This window comes from Manis javanica, chromosome 10 (genome assembly GCF_040802235.1).
Source record: "Manis javanica isolate MJ-LG chromosome 10, MJ_LKY, whole genome shotgun sequence".
In the NCBI taxonomy this organism is placed as follows: Eukaryota; Metazoa; Chordata; class Mammalia; order Pholidota; family Manidae; genus Manis; species Manis javanica.
The window spans coordinates 55,139,182-55,162,862 of NC_133165.1; the positions used below are offsets into that span (position 1 = coordinate 55,139,182).

At 48.5% G+C, this 23,681-nt stretch overlaps 1 protein-coding gene across 3 annotated transcripts in view; it reads right to left on the reverse strand.

The window, feature by feature from the left end:
* Nucleotides 1-23,681, reverse strand: part of XYLT1 (xylosyltransferase 1) — a 313,184-nt gene that overhangs the window by 175,777 nt on the left and 113,726 nt on the right. Inside the window, exon 1 of one of the 3 annotated variants that reach the window (XM_073215521.1) lies at nucleotides 10,983-11,109. The exons of the other annotated variants lie outside the window; for them this stretch is intronic. Coding sequence (XP_073071622.1) covers nucleotides 10,983-11,009 — 27 coding nt within the window. The 5' untranslated portion in view covers nucleotides 11,010-11,109. Of the gene's footprint in view, nucleotides 1-10,982; nucleotides 11,110-23,681 lie in introns of those variants that run through there. 3 annotated transcript variants of the gene reach the window in all.

Sequence of the window (23,681 nt, forward strand, 5' to 3'; positions counted from 1 at the left end):
TAAAAAGACAGGAGGGCAGGAGAGGCTTCTGGAGAACCTCGTGGTTGCCAGAGCTGGGTCCACTTGGTGGGGTGTCACTGACAGCTGATGACACCTGTCTGAGGAGAGGTAGCTCGACACTGTCTCAAGTCTGCTCCACATGAAGGAGAAATGAGGGGCTTGCTGGCCGGCCTGACACATCAGAAGGTATGTTACTGCTTGAAAGTACAAAATAAGCAGAATGCGGGTAACTAAACACTATTTTTATTGCTGTTCTGACACTCATGCCACAGGCAAAAGCTGTTGCTTCAGAGTGGACGGCAGGGAAATGTTTATTCAGAGCGTGGGGCAGCCTGAATACCAATGGGGCCAGCGGGGGACTGGGCTGCAAGGATTTCCAGGGGACAGGCCCAGAAAAGGCCAGGAGGGGCACAGCCACGTGGGGTTGCACAGCAGGGCTGACCTGAGCTGACCTGTTGGGGGAGAAGGGCTTTTCTCTCCCCAGTGCCCTTCTCCCCAAACTCAGCCCTGCACCCTGCTGCCCTGGCGAGAGCCCTGTCTCATCTTGGCCCTGCCTAGGACCTCCATGCTCCTTTGCCCCTCAGCACCAGGGAAAAAACTTATCCTCCAGCTCTGGGCAACTTGGATCTGAATTATGACAGTTCTGAGCTCCTCCAGAGCAGGAACTCGATCTACTGTGCTCACCATTATATTCTCAGTGTCCAAACAGTATACAGCAGTCATTGGATAATATGTCACAAAAGAAGTGTTATCTGAGGGCCTGGGGGACATCTGCGGACAATGCAGAGAAAATTCCTGCCCTAGAATACATGGAACTGTATTCTAGCATAGGGAGACAAAACATAAATAATGATCACCACACACAAATGACACACGTGGTAGGGTACAAGAGAGTAGGAAAAAGGGGGGTTAGGATGCTGGGAGGGCACTATTTTTGAAAAGGATGGTCGAGGTAAGTTTTGAACTGAGAGGGTGCAATTTAAGCAGAGACTAGAAGTGGTGAGTGAGCAGGCTGTGTGGATATCTAGGGGAAAAATATTTCAGGGAGGGGGAACTGCAGTGCAAAGGCCCTGTGTTGACTGTGCCCGGTGTGGCTCATCTTGCCAGTGAGGACCAGAGGGGAGGCCAATGTGGCTCGAATAGAGGAAATAAAAGAATGAAAAGCAGGAGATCAGGTCAGAGAGGGAATACAGAGCTGAATCATATAAAGCTTTCTACAATCATGGTTCTCAACAAGGGCAATTTTACACCTCATGGGACATTTGTCCGTCTGGAGATAGCCTGGTTGCCACAGTAGGGGGTGTGGGATCTTGGCATTTAGTGGGTAGAGGCCAATGATGCTGCTAAACACTCCACAGTTCACAGGACAGCCCCACAGAGAATTGCCCAGCCCAAGAACAAATCTAGACCATTGTAAGGACTTTGGCTTTTACCCTGCGATTATTTGCTGAATGAACAAACACCCTGTGTGGGCACCAATGATAATACCCACTGTACATCTTCCTTAGAACTCCGTCTTCTATTAATAGAGTCAGGAAGAAAGGAAAGAGACCTTTCTTCCTGCCAAGAGCACACAGTGGAACTCCTGGATTTGAAATTTCCTACTTTATGTGCAACCTAAAAGGATGCCAACTGTCTTCTGGCCTGGTGACAATGGAAGGAACTTCTTGGAAAGCCGATTGTGGTCACATGGAGGTGGCCAGGATCTGCCCGATGGAAAAAAAAACCAAAATCAACAATAAAAAAACACGCACGTTTCTCAATACCTGGGGTGTGACAAGGGCCACAGAGGAGGTCAACTCCATATGTCTCCCTCCCCGTGTGAAGACTGAGGTCAGGTGGCAGGCCCTGCTGCGGATTTATTCAGAGCTTTCACCTCTAAACCCCAGATTCTGGCTGAGTTACTTCCAGAAACCTATGGCCCTGCCTAAATTTCATGTAGTGATTCCTGCCTCTGTGTTTGTGAATAATCAAAGGCTAATTAGCCACAGCCCCCTGGGACGAGGAATTAGATGTGCAAGACATCTAAAAGGCTCTGAAAATAAAACCGTGAGGTGGTTCTGACATGAATGCCAGCAGGGAGCACTGAGAATGAGGTCAGCTGGGACTTGGAGCCCAGGGCCTGGGCCGAAGGGGGTAGATTTCTCCAAGCCCAGATTGACCCTTTAGATCACACCGAAGACAGAGAACAATGAGTGGCTGAGGATCTGGCTTTCCTCCATCAGCTCATGGGTCAACCAAAGCAAAGCACTAAGAGTCCAGAGTGAGCTTCAAGATGGGTCAGGGCAAAGGAAGGCTCTCCATGCTGGAGTCAAGCCATCAGGGTTCAAGTTCTGACTCCTTCACTCGCTGGCTGTGTTAAATAGTCTCCCCTCTTGGAGTCTCAGTCTCCTCAGCTGTAAGACAGATTCAAATGCAAATAACCAGGAAATCTCATAATAACCTAACGTGGTATTGGGTATCTCATTTTAATATGAGAATGCTATGATTTAGCAGGATTAAACCACTTGCTTGAGTCAGGAAGTAGAATTTCTTTTTTTTCCCCATGTTCTATTAGCAACACCACCATAATCAGAGCACTTTGAACTTCTCCCATGTATTGCCATGCTGGGTCCTTAGAACAGGCCTGACAGCCAGCTGTGAGTGCTGTCACTGCTGTTTTCTGGATGAGGAAATCAAAGAGCAACCCTCACTGTTCCATTGCCAAAAAGTCCCCGCCAGGAAAATAGAGCCCCAAAAAGAAAAGCCCAAATAAATGCAAAATGTGTTTGGGTCAGGTGACAGCTAGGTGGAGAAGTATGGTGTCACGGCTGGGGGTAAGGACGTGGGCAGAGGGCATGTCGTGTCCAGTTCAGTACCAAGAAGCCCACGGACCATAACTAACACCATGCACTGAGCCCACGTGTTCTTACTTAATCCTCACAGTGAGCCTGCAGGTAACTGGGCTCATTATTCTCATTTTACAGACGAGGGAGCTGGGGTTCAGGGAAGTGAAGCAACTCAAGTCACATAGCTGGCAAGTGGAGGTGCTGAGAATTAACGAGCATGGTTGACAGGTTCCCAGCCACTCTGAGGTTCCTCAAAGTCTCTGTGAAATGTCAGGAATCCTGAAAACTGTTCTATCATCCGCTGTTATGACCTTAGGACAGTCAGTTCCTCCATCTCTGGCCTTGGTCTTCATCTGACAAGAAAGGGGCTCATCTGAATAACTTTCAGCTCTGACGTCCTGTGGAGCTCTACACAGACCTTAAACTGTGCTTCCCAAGGTAATGCTATAACCTACCTCAGGGCCTTTGCACTTGCTGTTCTCTCGGCCTGGAAAAATCTCCCTTGGATATCCCCATGGCTCATTCCTGAGGCAACTGCTCAGGGGACTTCTCTGAGAACCTCCCCATCCTCCCATCCCCATAGGTGTTCCCCATCCTCTCTCTATGTTACTTATGGGCTGGATCATTCAACTGGAATGCAAGCTACTTGGGTTACATCCCTTACATATCCATAAATGCTACCTAGTACATGACAGGATTGGGTAAATATTTGTTGAATGGATGCCTGAATGCATTATATGTAATTCTGTGTACCTACTGTGCTCCTGGCTGGGGGGCAAACATGGTTAACACCATTATCACGTTGGAATCCAGCTATGCCCAAGTATCAACTGACTGCCATACGTAATCAGCAAATCTGAGTTGGAGAAAAGAGTTTACAGAACGGGAATGGGGATGGCAGGAAGACACAGCCAGATTTTGAAACCAAAGCAGGCCAGCAGATTCTATTTGCACAAAATGACTTTCAGACCTCTCCACCCTGTTAACCTGTTCTTCCTCAAGGAACTTACAAAACAAGCCATCACCAAACACCATTGGGTTTACTCAGATGACTGGGATAGTGAAGCAGGCTTTAATTACACTGCTGCAGAGAGGGGCTAAAGGCACCCTCTGTGAGTTTCCAGCCCCCTTTGCCCCTAATGGTTTCTGGCTCAGGTCATGGTATGTGGTAGCGCATCTAGCCTTGCCTTGGCCATAGGAGCTTTACCAGTGAGCTCTAGGGGAGTGACTGTAATTTGCCCCCTACAGATACTGAACCAGGACCACTTACGCTGGATTTCCTTGACTGCTCAAAGACAGCCATAGGCCTTACAAATGAAGACCAAGGAAGGTTTGCAGAATGAGACCCTGCTCTTAGAGAAAGTTTCAAAAAGACGAGCACATGGGAAGGATTGTGCTTTCCCCCAACCTGGTAGGTGTCAATACCTGAGAGAAGCCACAAAGCTGCTTTATTCCAACTCCATTTGAAAGCACACACCCATGCAGCAGGCTGAATGAAAGCTCGATGCGAGGCTTCCTTTTAATGAGATGAGAACTGAACTTCAAAATGCAACTGGGCAATGCCTCGTGGGGAAATACCAGATGGTAAAAGGATCATTTGGTGACCAAATGTATAAAAGGTGGCAGAGGTGGGGAGCCCGTGTCTGAATCAGTCACTAGGTCAGGTGGAATCTGGGTGTCAAAACTGTAGCTCAGTTGTTTGGTAAGTGATGCAATTGACCTTGGGATGGTTGGGTAAGAATTCCAGCTCGATGGAGATATATACACACTTCTGACAAAATGTTATCTTCAGGCAAGTGCACAGTGACTCCATTTCTAGGAATTTAACCTTCAGGTTTGCTTGCCCGTAAGTAAAAAGAGCCTTGTAGGGAGGGTTGTTACAGCAGGATTTCTAATTGCAAAAGACTGGAAATAACTGTAGCTTTCATTGGTGGTGGCTTGGTAAAATAACTTATGCTGTGCTAATGCAAATGGAAAACAATGCAGTGGTTAAAAGGCACCAGTCAATTCTCTACGTGCTGAAGCAACAATCGACAAGATATATAGATAAGGTAAAAAAGCAAGACATCTAACAGAGGGTACAGTTTGTTGCTATGAGTTAAGAGGAGTGGCTCAAAGCACATTCTGGAGCTGGACTCTCCAAGATGATGGAATTCCAGTTCCTTCTCCCTAGCTACGTGACTTTGGGCAACTTATTTTACCTCTGGACCTCAGTTTTTTCATCCATCAAATGGACTGTAAAGAAAGTTAATATATTTAAAGCATACATTCTCAACAGGGGTGATCTCGTTCCCCCATGAGGGGGCCAAACATTGGTTCAGAGGGAGTGGTGGTGAAGAAAAATCTTAGATATTACAATGGTTATGGCCCTCCAAAGCTCAATCCTACCTGATAAATATTATCCCTTAGTATTTAATTTCTCTCAGTAGGGAGAACTTAAATTTTTCTCCTTTGGAGGGTGATAATGCACAAAAAAGGTTGAGAAACTCAGATCTAAAGCACTCAGCAGCACGAGGCAAATGGGGATGACATTTACCTTGCGACATTGCTGTGAGGCTTAATGAAACGAGAGCTGTGGAGGCCACAGTGCTGGCTTTTTATCTGCCCCGCACCCCCTGCCCCCTGCCAAAGCCAGGTGGTGAATGCTAATATCAACCCCCATTTCTCAGATGAGGAGCCTGAGGTCCAGAGAAGTGATGGGACTAGGCCAAAGGTCACCCTGACCAAGAGCTTTTGCTTGAAGACCACATAGTCCATGTGCCCTGAAATCCACGATGGTTACTGGTCCAGGTCCAGACATCGGGAGGTGTCCTCACGCACTAGAGCATCAGTGTAAGAGGGCGCATTCAGCCCCAGGACAGCGTAGCAGACAGCCAGGAACTCCGGCTATGTCCACTGCAAGGCAGCCTCAGAGCGGCTGGCCTTTCTCCTTCACTGTGTCTTTTGTGACGCCTTCTGGAGGAATTTCCAACAGCAGGAGCACTAACAACAGTCCTGCCTGCTGTGGACAATGGTCTGCATCAATTATTTGGAAACAGGGTGGTGGAAGGGAGTAGATGTGCTTTCCCTGCTGGCTGCCAGAACGCTGTGAGCCAGGTCTCTGGTTCCCCCACAGCAAGGTCTTCAGGGCCTGGATTTTACTGTCAGTCTTGACACCACTGTTGTATTCCCTTCCTTTGGCCTCATTTTAATTTATCTCATTTTGTTTTGTTGACTGCCATTCCCCCTTCCTAGAACAGGGAGGAGGGTAAAGAGATTTCAAGAGGTTCTGGAAAGAGCCACCACTGGCAGAACTTGTTGGGCTACATTACCCAATTTCCTAGGGGATTTGAGGGTGGCTGGGAGACGGGGTCTGAACCTTTGGCCAGAATGTGTAAAAAGAGAGGAAGGACGGAGAACAGGCCACAGTGAATGGAGGGAAGTATATGTACGGAGAGGAAAACGGGAGAGCGGGAGCTTTCCCCATGGAGGTCTCAACTGGAAGTCTACCAATGGCTTCCCTGGTTCCTCCCTTCATTCGCTGGTCCATTCATTCATTCATTTGGGACCCACCATGTGCAAAGCATGGAGCTCTGTGCAGAGGATACAATAACGAATGAAAAATGACATGGCCTCTGCTCTCATGGACATGCATTTAGTTCAGAGCTCAGCAAACTGCACCAGGTGGGCCAAATCTGGCCTGCCAGCCTCTTTGGTCAAGTTTTATTGCAACACAGACATGCCCGTTCATTTTCATATTGTCTACAACTGTTTTAGAGCTACGCCGGCAGAACTGAGTAGTTGGGACAGAGCTCTTATGGCCCACAAAGCCTCAAATAGCTTCTCTGGCCTTTTACAGAAAGTTTGCCAGCTTGCATTTTATTTATGACCAAATAAAAATTTTTACATCAACAAAAAAGAAACCATGACACCCTCCCAAGAACCCAGTTTCCTCATCTATTAAATAGGCTTGATAAGTGGGAGGATTAAATGAGAGAATGCCCCAAAGCTCTTAGTAGCAAGCCTGGCCCGCAGACAGCACAGTGCTTTCATTCTCTTTATTAGCAATACTACAGGGGTTGGGAGTAAGAAGAGGAGTACTTTCACCCCACTACATCTTTAAAACAGGCTCAGTCTTTTCATTCTGGTTCTAGGAACAGGTATGATTAGTTGATCTAAGTAATCCAGGTGTCTTATAGGCCATTTTACCAAGTTTTGACATTAAGACAAATAAATTTTTTTACTAGTTTAACATTTCAGAAGTCGGGGCTTAGCTCACAATCAATGTGTATACACAAGTTGTTAATTCATATTTGTTGCAAACCAATTAGGTGGCAGGCACTCAGGATGTATGAACACAATAAATATGCAAATCATTAATTACAAGTATGTATGTATGTATATGTATGTGTGTGTATATAGTTTGTAGGACATACAGTTATGCTCACCTGGAGGTCACAACTTGCAACAGGGAGGCAAGCAATTACTAGATGGTCTGTCAGTTGAAATGACAGCTATGAAGGAAAACAAATCTGAGCAGAGGGAAAGAGACTGGTGGCGGTTTGCAATTTTAAAAGTGGTGGTTGGGAAGGCCTCCCCAGAAGATGACCTCTGAGCAAGGACCCAAGACAGGTGAGGGAGCAACCTGCCTGGCATTTGGAAGCTCAGGGCTCCAGGCAGAGGGAAGCACCATGCAAGTTCAGGTGAAAAGATGCCTATCTTGCGCAGATGCATGTCTTTTTTCTCCCTCTTTCCTCCCCCGATGAAAGCTGTCACCAATATGATGCTGCTCTCAGATTATAAAATAGCCATATTTACAGTCAGGTGTGGTGTGAAATAAAGGCTAGGATTTGGACCTGGAAGGGGAGAAATGTGAAGACTGCAATACGTTTTATTTCAGCTTACTCCTCAAACTCAGCTCCTTTGATACACCGGACATGCTTTTTTGGCTCTAAACCTGCTGTAAGCTTCTGTCTAGAAGCTTAGCCTATCGACAACCTAGTAAATCCACAGGTAAGATTTTTTTCCCAAAAAGTCATGGGAGCTAAATGGGTAGTAATCAGGTTGCAGAACCAGTTAAGCCAGTTCCCATTCCTACTCTGTTCTTCATGAATAAAGCTGCATGAGAAGGTGTCTATTTTCACAGACTGTTCTCACGGCATAAAAGGTAAATACATCTATTTATAAATATATCCCCCAGCTTGGCACAGACAGAGGAGAGCACAGAGTAATGAGGTTCACGGCTGTGACATTCCTCCGCCAGGGTTCTGGGCAAACTCACCAAGAACAAAGCCACAGACCCAGAAAAGAAAGGGACTCTGGCCTCTCGGTGGCAAACAAGGTTTGACCTTAAAGCCCACATGCACATATACATCTGCGCTCACTACTGTGGCCCACGGCCACACTCCATCCCGCCAGTGACTCACAGGCGACCTTGCCTGTTCTCTGCGTTGTACGGAGGAGGGGACAGAGGCTCAGGGAGGTGCTGACTCTGACCCTCATCCCAGTTCCCTGTTAGGATGCCCTCGGACTACCTGAGGCAGGAGGCGAGTCCTTCTCAGGCCTGGATCAAAGTTCATGCATCCAATATGTGTGTAAGTCTATGGTTACTAATCTACCTACCTTCTCTGATTTCTAAAAAAAAAGTATTTCTTGATTTTGGTGGACAGCAGATTAGAACGTGTGTGTGGGGGTGGGTGAGAGAGGAGGAAGGGAAGGCTGGGGAGGGCCGGGGAGCCAGCAAGGCTGTCTTTAGAAGCAGATGCACTGGGGAGCGAACTAACAGGAAGCGGGGAGGGAGCAGCATCAGTAAGGAATAAACATGCCCTCTGGGGCCCTTCAGTGCAGGGGCAAATAGCTCTGTTGCCCCTTCACTGCTCTCACAGGCATCATGCATCACAGCATAGCACACTAATCAATGAGAATTACAATGATGCCATCAAGAATGTTTTGCATTTTGTTCTGCAGATCCTGTTTCATAAGTCACAGGAGATGACACATCTTCCATGAAGACAAGTGTGTGTGTGTGTGTGTGTGTGTGTGTGTGTGTGTGTGTGTGTGTGCCCTTATAAGGGTCAGCTCTACTTTTCTGGAACATCTACTTATAAAACAGAACACCTTCGGTCTTCACAGCACCGAGCAGATAAAGTGTTACTCTACTGAGTATTCATAACTGTGCAACCTCACAACCCCACGCTCTGGCTTCCTGAGAACTTTCCTTCCCAGATGAAGAGAGCTGGGGAGCCACACACATGAGAAACAGTCAGCCCTGTGAGCCACCATCCTCCCCCAGCAGTTCCGGCAGCCGCAGAGAGCCCAGGTCGGGGCCTGTCCTCACATCTTCCAGCCTGGCTGTGACTCACCCATTACTCCCCCAGCCTCAGGCTGGCGTGGGGCTGGGGTGCCCTCTCTAGCTGAGCAGAAGTGCTGTGTGCCATCCCTGCCCCAACATACACAGAGGGAAGTACTTTGACATGGGGAGGCCACCATAAAGTCAGCCGGAGAGCCCCGTGGGGACCTGGGGACAGGTGCAAATGTGCTCACCCTCCGCACGCAGAAACCATCTTAGAGTGACTCACCATGGGCACTCTTCGATTGCGATTGCGAGGTTAGACATGGTGGTGCGATGGTCCTGAAATGTGTATTTCTCCCCAAATTCATTTTAAAATGCTAACCCCCAGTGTGATGGTGTTGGTGGTGGGGGGGGTGCCTTTGGGAGGTGATGAGGTCATGAAGGTGGAGCACCCGTGAACCGGATTAGTGCCCTGACACAAGGACACTAGAGCCCTCGCTCGCCTTTTTTCTGTCACGTGAGGATAGGAGAACTCGGCTGTCTGCAAATGGGAAGAGGGACCATTCTGGCACCCAGACTTTAGAACTGTGAGAAATAAATGTCTGCTATTTATCAGCTACCCAGTCTACAGTATTCTCTTACAGCAGCCCAAGCCAGCACAGGTGGGGATGCATCATACGTGTATTCAAATGAAGGGAATTCTAATGTCGGTGGTTGGGAGAGGGTAACAGAGAGAGAACTGAAGAGGGAAAGAGTGAGAGAGAAGAAAGAATATACGAGATAAAAAATTCAGACTACATGGGATTTGCTGATTTTCAAAACTAAACTCTGAGCAAGATGCAATTCTTCCACATGTGTTTCACTTTAGACAGTAGATGGACTTCCAAAACATGGGATAGGCAAGGATTTTGAAAAAATCCTTGTTGTATATATCTTTGAAAGCTCACAACTTGAAGACGTCCATCTGCCTTAGTCAATTCAAGCTGCTATAACCAAATACCACAGAGAAAGGGACCTAAACACCGATTTATGGCTTAGAGGTCAGGAGCTGGGAGTCTGAGATGGGGGACCAGCACGGTCAAGTTCAGGCGAGGGCTCTCTTTCTGGCCTGCAGACGGCTGCCTTCTGGCTGTGCCTTCACATGGCAGAGAGCGAGCTTGGGGGCCCTTCCTTTATTTGGAAGGGCCTTAATCTCATCCCAGGGACCAGCCCGCATGACCTCATCCAATCCTAATTTCCTCCCAGAGACCTGCCTCCTCAGATCATCACACTGGGTTGGGCTTCAACATATGAATTAGGGGGGAACAAAAACATGTAGTCCATACCTCCATCTCCAAACCCATTCATGTAGATAAAGATCCTTTGTAAGATGGAACATTGGTTCCTGACTATTAAAATGTATCCTTTTGGTAAGTTTGAGTTTCCAAGTCTTGAATGTACTTACATTCATGAAGCCAAAAGGATGTGAGAGACATGTATTCCAGCCCCCTCGTTATACGGAGGAAGCGCTTGAGGCCCAGAGAGGCAAAGTGACTCACCCACGGTCACAGTGCTAGACAAAGTCAGAGCTGAGCCTTGAACCGGAGTCTGGTCTGTTTTGGCTGTGCGTGTGCGAGCAATTACTCCCTTGCGCTGCCTCAAATAAGTGGGCCAGTGCCTGGGGCCTGGGAATCTGTTAGTTACAGGAGCCTATAGTTTTAATGCCCTATTTTCTGGAAGTCAAAACTACATCACCAGGGTATTTCTCTTTTTCATTACAGGAGTCATCTCTATTTTATTTGTATTTTGCAGTGAAATGATTTAAATCAAATGTGCTTGGGCACAGAGGAAATTTGACCTGAAAGAAGGTTTTTGTGGCAGAACAAGAGCCAGCAGATACTTACTTCCTGCCTTTTTGAGGCCAGTAACATCCTGGTACAAGGGATCCATCAATACATCTTTCATAAGGGTTTCTCCGCACAGTGAGGTGGAAAATCTTTCCAATGACTCCGGCCTATTTGTAACTCTGCCCTGAATAAAAGGAGGGATTGATCAGTCCTTGGATGGCTTCCATGCCCTGGGGCCTTCCAGCGCCCTAGGAGGCAGAGTCTACAAAGAGAATTCAACTGGGGCAACTGCTCCTAGAGAGGGCGCCCAGAAGGGAGGAGCATGGCCTCTGAAGGGTGGACAGTGGAGGGTTAACTGTGCCCAGCCTTCCTCTGCTGGGCTTTGCTGGGGGACTGTGGCCTGCAAGTCTCTAAAATAAAGAGGCTTAAAAGGAATCAGGGAAGACCGGCCCTGGGTGTTCAGGGACTTCAGTTTCCCTTCTTGGTGATCTCGAATACACAGCTGGCATCAATCAGCCAGTTGGTTGGCTTTTCTTAAGAATCCTTAATGGGCTGGACAGAATGAGAGAGTTCAAAGGCTCCATAACAGGGCAAAGGCGGCTGGGAGGTTGCAAAGAAAGGCCTGTTCCTCCAGACACATCCCATCACCCCAATCACCCAGAACGGTGGCCAGGGTCCTGAGTGCTCGGTCGGCTGGGAGACCAGGAGGCCCGCATTTAGTTTTAGATGCTGCCACTTGCTGATGAGCATCCTTGGGCAGCTGACTTCTTCTGGGCCGTATTTTCCAGTCTGATAACAATGGAGTGAGGCGGCTTATCTTAGTGTTAGGCAGGAAAGTAGATATGAGTAGAGTGAAAAGAGAATAAGGCGAGTAAACCCACTAGAAGGGACTCAAAGAGTTAACCAGTTAAAAATAAAAAGCTTGAAAGCCAGGAGCAACTTCACCTAGAAGTCTGAATACTCTCCAGATAAAGAAAAGTATCTCAGTATAGCCTATGTTTTCACTGTGTCAATTAGAACATACAAGAACATACAATTAGAACATTGTAAGATTTACTTTAGCCTGCTTAAAGGCCCAGCTCATTTAGAAAAAATTCCATCTTAAAGCTAAGATTGCATTTTAATCAAACGGACGGTGGCTCAGCCCACCTTGGAGGCAGGGCAGACAGTCTTAATATGCTTCCACACAGAAGCTGATAGCCTGGAAAGGAATCAAAGCAGTATATTTCCTGTGTTAAGTTAAAAAAAAAAAAAGAAACCTAATGTCTTATCAAAGATGAACATTCTGGGACAATTCAACCGGTCCGCACCTGGCCCTTTGTCACTTTCCTGAAAATCCTCAACTGCTTATAAAGCCCCAGACCCTAAGCCTTTCAGTGCACTCCTCTCTGAGGTCACCCACACTTTCTAAGTGCGTAACCTTAAAAATTTATCTCAACCTTTCAACGCACCTCTTCTATGAGGTAGCTCACACTCCCCTTTCTCCAAGTGTGCACTTTTTCTCTTTAAATAAAGCTTAAACCATTCAGGGTGCCTCTCCTCCCTGACGTGGTCTGCATTTTTTCTAAGTAATTTTAAATAAAACTTTAATTATGGTTCATTACTGTGTCTCTGCCCTTCAATTCTTTGTTGCAGTGGGGACCAAGGACCAAGGAAAATACAGAACGCTCCCCCCAACATTAGGGCGGTGGTTCTCCATTTGTGGGGAGTGATTACCATCCTCTCAGGACATTTGGAAACAATTAGAGACATTCTGGGTTGTTACAACTGGGGGTGACTGGATAGAAGGATCTCTAATGTAAAGAGGCCAGGGGTACTGCCACGCATCGTGCAGAGAATGGCCCCCCTCCACCACACACATGGCAAAGAATGACCTAGACCAAAGTGTCAATAGTGTGCCAAAGCTCACAAAACCCTACCTTACCAGCTACCATGCAAAGTGCCTAAGGCTACAAACTATAGGGCATGGCCCAGTGCCAGGCACTCACACGCCCAGAATGAATGCAGCCCATTCCCTTCCGCTCCTCGGGCCCCTCCTCCTGAGCATGCCACTGCTCACCCAGCTCCCTGTGAGGTGAGGGCAGGGCTCCATGGACAGCAGCAGGTTCTCACCTTGTTCCTCTAAGGCAGCTGGGGGCAGAGAAGGCTGAAACTCCGTGCACATCCTCGTGGGCTGGTTCGGTCCTAAGACACTGCCCACGCTCTGGCTCACCCGCCCAAAGACCACCCCCATCCCTAGCTTCTCTCCCACTTCCTGGGCATGTGAACCTGAACGAGATCCTTCTAATCAAGCACCAAGCACCAGTTTTAATGTCAGGTAAATGAGATTACAAGCCCTAATTGCCATGAGGATCGGGAATCAGTATCTTTCCCAATACCCAGCACACAGTAGATGCTCAGTAAGTGGGATTCATTTTCTGTGGGGGGGGGGGGGCAAAGAATGTCTATCTCCTCTGACTGTCATGAGGGTCAGTAAAAGATGAAGAGTGGTCAGCAGGTGCCTGGTGCCATAGCTGGTGCTGACAAAATCTTGCTGATGGAGGCAAAGGATCAACAGATGGATGCAAAGATGAGGGACACAAAGAAATGGAGGCTCACAGAGAAACAGACGTCCAGCATGGAGCCTAGCATGCAAACAGAGCTCACCCTGTATCCAGCGGGGAGGAGAAGGGAAAGGGGAAGGCTCAGCGAAGCACATGGTCTGCAACAGGGTTTCTCAACCTCAGCATTCCTGACGTTTGCAGCCCGATGCCTTCTTCACTGTGGGGCTGTCTAGCGCACTGTAGATGTTCAGCTGTGTCTGTGGCCTCTACCCGCTAGATGCCGATCACATCCCTCCCTCTCCATCCCAGTCGTGACAACCAAAAATGTCTCTGGATGTTGCCAAATGTCTCCTGGGGGGCACAACTGCCTCTGGGTGAGAACCATGGGTCTAGAAGTGTCTGGCACGCAGTGGGCCCTCCCTCGGCAAATACCTGTTGGAAGAAGGCAGGGACAGAGGAGCGAGGGGTCAAGGCTGCCCTGGTTTGCCTGGGTTGTTTCAACTGGCTTCCACTCACGGGGAACATGTGAGAGGGAGGCTGCCCGGGGCAGACACCAGCTCCACTGCTCTGAAACAGAGGGTTCTTGGAGAGTGCACTGTGGGTGCTCTGCCTTGTTAAGAGGGCAACTTTCCTGAGAACCTATTTTTCCAGCCCTGAAGACTTCATGTGGATATAACAGTAAACATCCATGCCTCTCAGCCTGCCTCATCCCTCCCCCTTCTTGTCTGGAATGGATTAATGCTCCTGTTTGAGGATATGCCATTGCGGTCAAGCAGATCCAGAGGCGGGGAGTTGCGTTGTACGTCTGTGGTTTGGGGTTGGAGGTGGACAAAGCCATGCCTTTCTCTAGCAGCTGAACATAAACTTTTGGCAGATGCTGAGGGAGCTGCTTTAGGACAAAGGAAAATGAACAGGTGCACAGGCGGAGGGGCTGCTGAGAACAGCAGTGGCAGGGAGAGAGGTTACATGAGGTCAGACGCAACTGGGCATGGAGGCTGAGAGGAGGAGCACAGTCAGATGGAAACTTCTAGGACGTGACTTGGGGAATGAGTTCCAACTGGGCCAAACTGCTGGGCAGTTCCCTAACAATGTCCTCTTCCTCACTTCCCGGCTGCAACCTTCGCCAGGTCCTAAGTCTCCCTTGGCCCCACCCACATCTCTCTGGCTCCACCACTGCTCTCAGCCAGCCAAGAGCACCAGATTCCCGGCTGTCCCCCAGCCCCATAGTTACCTTGCCCACACATTCATCCCTTCCTCAGAGGACTTGGCCTTTCTTCCCAACACACTTGCCACAGTGGGGCTCAATGACTGACATCTGTCCCCACGAGACAATGACATCACCTTAGGGCAGGGCCCCCATCTGTTTGGTCTGCTGAGGTGCCATTGCACCTATTCAGTTCGACAGACATTTGTGGAATAAATGAACGTGTGAATTGGGGGAAGGAAGAGAAAGGCTCACTCCAAGTTTAAACAGAGAGTGCCTTCCAGGGATCATGTCTAACAGCTCCCTTCCCAGACATCATTAGACTAAGATGAGGCCAGGCAGAGGTGGCATCTGCTCTGCCCAGGAGGAACAGGTGGCTGCCTCCTTCCTCCCCTCTTCAGATCCCTTGTGGGTCCTCTGTGCCCTCCCACCCTCCCTCCCCTCCATGAGAACTACTCTTTGGTTCGGGATATCCAGACCCTACAAACCAACCGCAGTGTGTTTCAACAACAACGGCAAATCACCAAGCTCCAAGCTCCAAAGGGGAAGTAGACCCTGGCCACCAGCAGCCTATGGGCACCAGCACCACCCAGGAGCTTGTTGGAAATGCAGAATCCCAGGCCCGACCCCAAACCTGTTGAATCAGAATCTGCATGTGAACAAGATCCCAGGTGATTTATGCTAAATGGTGAGAAGCCTGGGTTGGAGTGGGCTCACCAGACCACCTGGAGGGTCTAGAGGGCAGATCACTAGACCTCACCCTGCCTCACCCCAGTCTCTAACCCAGGAGGGCTGGGTGAGGTGGGAGAATGTGCATTTCCCTTATGTTCATGCTCAAGGTGCTGGTCCACACACTTCCAGAACCTCTGCTTTACAGCCTTACTGGGATCCAGGCAGAGCTCAGAGGGGCCCAGGAAAGCATTCTAGAAGAGGCAAGGTGTGAGCTGGAAGGATGAACAGGAGCTTGCCAGACAAGAAGGGTCAGAGGGGCATTCTAGACAGAGGACACTGCATGGGCAAGTATGAAGCAAGGCGTGCTCTGAGACCGTCATTCACTCATCAGCTGTGCCTGGGCTCAGGCCAGAGGAGAGGGAGATAGGGTGGGAGGGGAAGGAGCCTGGAGGTCATAGGAGCTGTTTCCCCTTACAACCTGTGAGACCCCTGGTGGCCCAGCACTGCAAAGGGTGGACTAAGGTACCTTATACCATCATCATCATCATGCTCGGTATAGTTAACCCCCACGTGGTTACCAGGCATCAAGCCCTGTCCAAAGCCTTGCATACACTAACAAATTATTCTTTCTTTTTCAACTTTTTTAAAGAAATGATTATAGCCTCCCAGGAAGTTGCCAAGATACTACAGGGGGTTCCGTATTTCTTTGCCCAACTTCCCCCATGGTGACATCTTACGTAACCGCAGTGTGGTATCAAAGCCAGACAGCAACAAGGCTTATTGTTAACAAGGCCACAGGCCTTATTTGGCCTTCTCGTGTTCCATGCACTCATGTGTGTGTTTGTGTATGTGTGTGTGTGTGGGTGTGTGTTATTGTTCAGTCCTCACAACCACACTATCACTGTCTCATTTTGCAGAACAGGAAAATGAAACACAGGGAGAACAGAGTAACCTGAACAAGGAGGGGCAGACGGCAGGAACTGAGCTCAGGAAGTCTGGCTCAAAGCTGCTACTCAGTCTTGGGGCTCAGAGCCACCCCTCGTTACCGTTTCTCTGGCAAGTTGTGGTATTTATGCAAACTCATGGATCAGGATGTTTCTGGGGGTATCTACACCCAAAAAGGACTGCTGGGTGCCAAGTGTAGGCTGCAGGCACAACCTGAAGGACCAGGTCTTATGGGAAAAGGCCCCATTGGTAGGCGGTGAGTGGAGAAGCCGAGGAGATGGTGGTGGCCACAGATACCCTGCTGTCTGGCTCCCAGCTGAAAGGCACGCCTGTCTACCAGGTTGGCCCCCAGGTACCTGGTCTGGTGATGTTTGCAGGGCTGGCCTGGGCTGTCTGCCAACATCAGGACCAGACAAGAATCCTCTGTTCCACCTCCCAGCCCCTGCCCTGGCGCCTGGTACCCCCACAGAGGCCTGCTTGTGAGGGCAGGAAGCTGGGCTGTTCAGTCTCCCTTCCAACCAGCCTCTCAGTTCTGGTGGCTGGGCTGGGCTGGGCTGGGGTGGATGGGAGTGTGGCATGAGGACACACAACGAGGCTGTACACCTCCAACCAAGGCCTCCCTTGTGTACATCCAGCCACTTGCCAGACAAGTCCTCCCTTTTACAGCCAAACTCTATGGTGCGTGGGGCTCCTTGGAAGGGAATGTTCCCTGTGCTTACAAATATGTGAAGATGATCTGTGCATGTGGACAGGGACTGCCCAGACTATGAGCACTGCTTGATTTGTGGCCAGATCAGTGGGGCTGTGAGTGAAATCTTTCTTTCTTCAACGTGGCATTCCATTAATGTTGCTGTAATGCTGTTTGTGTTGTTAGGCAAAAAAAGGTTTCCTTTCATTAGGGCCAAAAAAGTCTAAACCACAGGAAAAAAAAGTTAAAAAAAAAAAACCACTGCGGTGCTGGGAGTAATTTTGCCTGGACATGGAGAGCACCTCCTCAGGGCCTGATGACCCTTTTTAACCTCTCCAAGTCCCAGCTCTCTCAACTGGGAGGTATGGGTTAGCCTAGGAGGTTCCACCCCAAACTCAGAGCTTGGGATGGGAGAGGGTAGGACCCATGGGGCAGAATTAAGTTGTTGTTGGTGGGGGTGTCTTCTACTTACACTCTGTCCAGAGGGTAATCATCATTAATTTAAAGTCAATCCACTCCAGGAGGGTCAAGGGCACAGGGTAGGGCCTGTTTGGCCAAAAGAACATCGAAACCCAATTGTTCTAAGACATTCTGCAGGTCAAACTTGTCAACTCTCTAGTTGCTAGCTTTTATGTCTGAAGTCAACCCTTGTCCAGGAATCATTTCGGGAGCTCTCTCTGAGATCTTTGGCTGAGGTAATTCTGGAGAAAGTTCTGAAGTGACAGGCCTTCACGAACCTGGAGTGCACACACAGCTCCCTGCTCTCTGGCCCAGAGCCTGATGGGGCTCTGACTCCAGGAACCTCCCAGGCCTGTCCATCACCCATACACTCCCCTGCCGGGTGCTGCAGAGGAGGAAAAGTGCATAGTCAGCCCACCCCAGCTGCTCGTGGCTGAGTCAGAGTCATTTGCTGGAGCCCCCTAGAAACCACTAGATTCTAGATCTCAGAATATGCATTACAAGTTCCCCTCAGAGCACCCACACTTCCCCACTCACACCCAGCCACTTGCTTCTCCTTGAATGGCCTCAATACATCTGTTTTCCAGAAGAACTCATGCCAGGAGGGGAAATGGACATGCAATTAATCAGCCGAGAGCAGCATGTGAAAATCAAATTATAATTTATACCCTCCCATTCCATAAGAGGAAGGCTTGCCAAAAAAGACACAGGAACCAGAAAACCACTACACTAGAGATAGAAATCCCATAACCACAGTGTGGGATGGGAAACTTTACAAACTGAAGCTAACACATTGATTCCAACTGATATTAGTTAGATGAGGCTCTGAGCTTCCTTGTGGCCAAAGCAAAAAGAGATACATTATATTATGTAACTCATAATCTGACATCTGGAAGCTTAGAGAAGAAAGAAGTGGGGTCCTAGTGAAACACGCCTGGCAGGTGTGAGTGCGGGGGAGATAGCAGGTGATGGAGTCCAGAGGTAAGGGCAGCCCAGTCAAGGTTGAGTCTTTGGATCATACTCCAAGTGGCATAAGGAGCCACTGGTCGGCTTAGTGCAGAGGCGTGACCTCATCTGACTCATGATTTCAAGAACAGCTCTGGCAGAGGCGCTGAGAATAGTCTGCTGGGGGGCAGAGTGAGCAGGAGGGAGGTAGATTTGGAGGCTACAGCAAAATGCCAGCCAAGAGATGGTGCAAGCCCTTAGAATAGACTCCAGTCCATTTCCCAGGACCTATAAGTCTTGGCATGCTCGGAACCTGCCTGTCTGTTCAGCCCAAATCCATGCCTCTTGCCCTTCCTCCTTGGTCTCTGTCCTTTTCTTGTCCTGTGCATTTGTCACTTTGGGTACCTGTATATCCTGTTCTCCCCACCTCCCATCCTTTGTATCTCAGCTTACATGTCACCCCTCGGAGAGTCCTTTCCAAGCCACGAACATATGCACTACCTCCCTTGAGTCCAGACTCTTCTGCTTCTTTCCTACAACCCAGTCACAGCAGGTTATCCCTGCAGTCTGGATTTACTCAGTGGTTGACTGATTTGGGCCCATCTCTCTACGAGGATGTCTAGCATTGCATGAAGACAAAAATATATCTTCTATTGCATTTCCTCCTGCTCCAAAGCCTAGAACCTGACATGTAACAAGTGCTTAATAAACTGGTGAATAAGCAATCCCAAAGAAGTAGGCATAGAATGACTCCTAGGTTGGGACGTGCTCAGGCAAGCTGTTGGTGGATCCCAGGTCTGACTCCAAGGCCAGGGACCTTGGCTCTTACATCCAATTGCTCTGGGCTCAAATCAGATCTTACCCTGATCTTCCTCAGCAAGAATCCTATCATTAGATTAAATCACGATACCTGTGCCTTGACGGAGATGGCAACAATGTGATGACTATCTGCAAAGTTCCCATAAGACATCAGAAGAGGGGTAGGAAGTTGCAGCCATACACAGGTGTGTGTGTGAGAGCAACCGGCAGTTAGGCAAGCTCCCACCTGGCTGGCTCGCCTTACTGCCACCGCGTTCCCTCGCTTGCAACACAAACGATCTTCCCCGAAGTACACAGCCTTTATCTGATCAATTTTCCAGGCTGTGGTAACCAAACAGCAGAATCCATAGGAAATTAAGCTTATTGACTCAGTTTGGATACCACATGGCGAAGACATATTTACACATGTCATCTGGGGCGCAGGGGGCTGTAGGTTATTGGCAGTGGGTATTTACTGAGTTTCAAATGACAGCTGGGGGACACAACCAGGGACACAGCTGCTCTGCCTCCATGTAGCTTTCTGAGTCAGGATCCCTTCTTGTGTGACCATGGTTTACCTGCGCTGGTCTGGCTTGGAGAGTGGAAGCATGTGGGCCAAAGCTAATTTCCTATAGAACCCAGTATCTGCAAGAACTGACTTTTAGGGCCCAGGCAGACTTAATGGGGCTGTCCTTGTCAGCCACGGTGAACTGCAACATGATTCGATTTCTAGGTGTTTGCCTCGTGCCATGTCTCTGTGGTCCTTTGAGCTCTAACTTCTTCCTTGGGTCATTTACAAGTGGAGACGAAAGGCACCCTTTGAGATTCATGACAGATACACCAGAGGCCTGGGGAATGAAAGCCCAAATACAAAGTAACCATAAATAAATGATGACATCAGCAGCTAATATTTATGGGTCCCAGCACAAGGGCCTGGCACTATATGGGTATTTACATGCAGCATCTCATTAACCTCATGTGTTCCTTTATAATCAGAATAAAATCCAAGCTCCTTATCATGGCACATGAGGCCCTAGAAGATCAGGTGACCACTGCCCACCTCTGTAAGCTCCTCTCTCCTTCCCTCACTCACTGCTATATTGCAACCAACAGGCCAAGCTCACTCCTGCCTCAGGACAGGATATTGCATATTGCACTCCTCTGCCTGCAATACTTTTTCCTACATCCTTGATTATCTGTCTGGCCTATTCTCATCTTTTGAAGCTGAGCTCAAATACTACCTATGTCCTCATCATCCTGTTTAATCTTTTTCATAGCCCCTCTCTACTTCCTTGCAGTTTTCTTATTTTTTTGTTTGCTTTGGTGTTTATAGTCTGTTTCTTCTTACTAAGCTCCATGAGCTTAGTAAGATGAAGTCAGGGACCTTGGATTTCCAGTGTATCTGGGACTGAATGAAAGGGGAATTGGGAACAGGAGCCTGGGTTTAGTTGATCTCACACAAAAGCCTGTGTTCCTAACCATCAGGCTACACTGCCTCAGCCCAGGACACCCTGCAGAGTCAGCTGAGCTTCCAGAGATAACATCGGCATGTAGCTTTTGCAGGGAGAGTAACCTCACCACATGGTTGAGATTTTATTTTGTTTTATAAACCCACTTCCTAAGAATCACCATGCTCCTAAGCCAACACCCCACTAAGGTGCAGAGTAGGGTTCTTGGTTTGGTTCTCAGACTACAGTAGGTCTGTTTCCTGAATGCTAGGACCCACGGTGACTCCACAGATGCCCTGTCATGTAACGCTGGTGTCCATCATGCAGCTCCAAAGTGCCCCAGCAATTCGGAAGCTGGCCCCAGGAATCGCTCACTGAGTCTACGAATGTCTATAGCAAACTTCCAGGCATTTTGGGCAATGTAGATATAAAGCAGAAAAGCGAAGTGGGAAAAAGCATGGGCTGTGTCAGAGGCAGCCTAAGAGTCCTGCTGGCGCTTTGTTTACTCTCTTGCTGGGTAAGCTGGAAAGAGCCGTCCCCAATTCCCAGGCCTCAGTTGTCATGTGGGTAAAATGGGGATAATGACTGCCCATCTATTGTAAAGGCCTTAATTCCCATGCCACATCAAGAAATACACAAAAAAAATCTATTACAATGCCCAGCATTTTACAGGCAGCTAATCAGTGGTCATGAAAGAGTTTAAAAATGCCTACCATGTCCGAGGCACAGTGGAATACCTCGCCTGGGGTTCCTCTGCATCTCAGATCCTAGAAGCATGACCGGATAGGCCCTGTCTTACTTACATTTCTCAAGCCCCACATCAGAACACATGGCAGAGTATAAAACAGGGGCCTTTGTGGAATATCGTGATTCAAGGCCATGCAACCTGGATTTGAAGACCGGCTCTGACAGGAGCTGTGTGACCCTGGGAAAATCATGTGCCTCCACCCTGTTTCTGGGTCTTAATTTCCTTGGCATCAGAGGGGAACAGGGCCTGTGTCATCTGGCCTCTTCCCATTCTTCCAGCTTCACATCCTCCTCCCTCCCCTCAGGACTTCTTCAGGTTTTCAAAGCTCTAGCAATCGGGGCCTCAGGGAGCTTGCAAGTACTGTTCCCTCCACCAGGAAGAGTCTCCTTCCTTCTTTAAGTAGCTGGCTCCTTCTCCTTCCTCAGTTCTCCACCCTCCCCAGCTGCTCTGTATGAAGTGGCCTATCTATTACATCTGATGGCAACTCCTTAATCACTTTCTTATTACCACCATTCAACACTTAATATATTAAGTGCTGTTTGCTGGTTTCCTGTCTGTTTCCTCCCCAGAGCATGAGATTGCAAGCCTCCTCAGGAAAAGAGCCATGCTTGTTTCAGTCAGCTGTGCATTTCCAGAACTAGCATGATGCCTGGAACACAATATGTGCTCAGTAAAAGGTTGATAAATGGATGGATGAATGCTTGACATTTCCAACAATCTGCACACATCAAGGCCTTCATCTGACCCACTTGGCAGAAACTCAAACACACTATTCCCAATGCCACATCCAGTTCTTTTCCTGCCCCACCCCCTAAGGCAATGGGGCATGGGCTCTTGGCCAATCAACCTGAGTCCCATTCCTGGTTCCACTACTTTTAGCTGTGTGATCTTGGAAAAGGTTCTTAACCACTCTGTGCCTTAATTTCTTTACCATTAAAATGGAGTTACGATAATTGTGCCTATCTCATGGAATTGTTTTCAGCACTAAATGAGTTAACATATATAAAGCACTTAGAATTATGCTTTGCACATGAAAAAATGACCTCCAGCAGAGGCAGCAATAGTAATAATACTATTGTCCCTACCTTTCCATGGCACATAAACATGAGATGTACTTGAGTGCCTTACCACTCACACAGGTAAGTTGGCTCCACAACTAGACACTGGTTCTCAGCCTGCCAGACCATTAGAACCACCTGGGGAGCTTTAAATTACCCTGCTCCTGGGCAGCACCCAGACCAATGACATCAGCTCCTTTAGTCGGGGGCTCAAGCACCAGTTTTTTAATCTCCCTAGGTGATTCCAATGTGGAACCCAAACTGAGAACCATTATAAATTCTTTGTGCTCAAAGACCTAAAAACTAACAGCTATATATACCCTCCTCTCCAGTAGACTTTTACCATTTTTATTCTAACATCCTACCATGGATCATTCCCAAACCACCAGCTAGTCCAGTCCTTCTAATTTTCCCCAGAGCAATGGTTCTCAACTGGGCACTATTTCCCCCAGGGGATAGTTGGCAATGTCTGGAGACATTCTGGATATCACGGCCTGGGGAGAGGCAGTCACTGGCATCTAGTGGGTAGAGGGATACTGTTCACCCTCCCACAATGCACTGGGCAGCCCCCACAGAGAGTTACCCAGCCTAAAATGGCAACGGTGCCAAGGTAGGGAAACCTTCTAGAGTTATCCTACCCATGGGTATGGGGAGAACAACAGAGGCCTGCTGACAATAGAAAGAAAGAACAAAAAGCAAAGGGAACTTATCATTACTGAATATCAACCGCCAGCCATATGCCAAGCAGATGTTTCATGACTAATGACAGTAGCTGCTGTTCGCTGAGCACTGACAATAGACTCCAACAGGGCTGACCGCAGGCAGCTCTGAGTTAGTGGATACTGTCCCCATGTCACAGGTAAGAAAGCAGGGACAGCCAGGTTAGGTGACTAGGCCATGGTCACTAAGTTTGGACCCAGCAGATTAAGATTTCAGCCCATTTTGTTTGACTCCAAAGTCAAGGCTGTCCTGGCTCACACTTCATGAGCCTCATCATGTGCCAGCCAATGTTCTCTTTTCTGGGATGCCCTCCGTGACCCTCAGATCAGATGAGTTACCTTTGTTAAATTCTCTCCTAGTTCCCGTCCTTAGTTAGCATTTTGCAATTTACAATGAACTCACCATCACTTGTGCAAGTGTTTGATTAACATGGGTCTCCTCCTCTAGACTACAGACTTGGTGCAGACAGGGACTGTGCCTGCCTTGATCAGCTCTGCATCCCTGGGCACCCTGCACGACGCTTAGCAC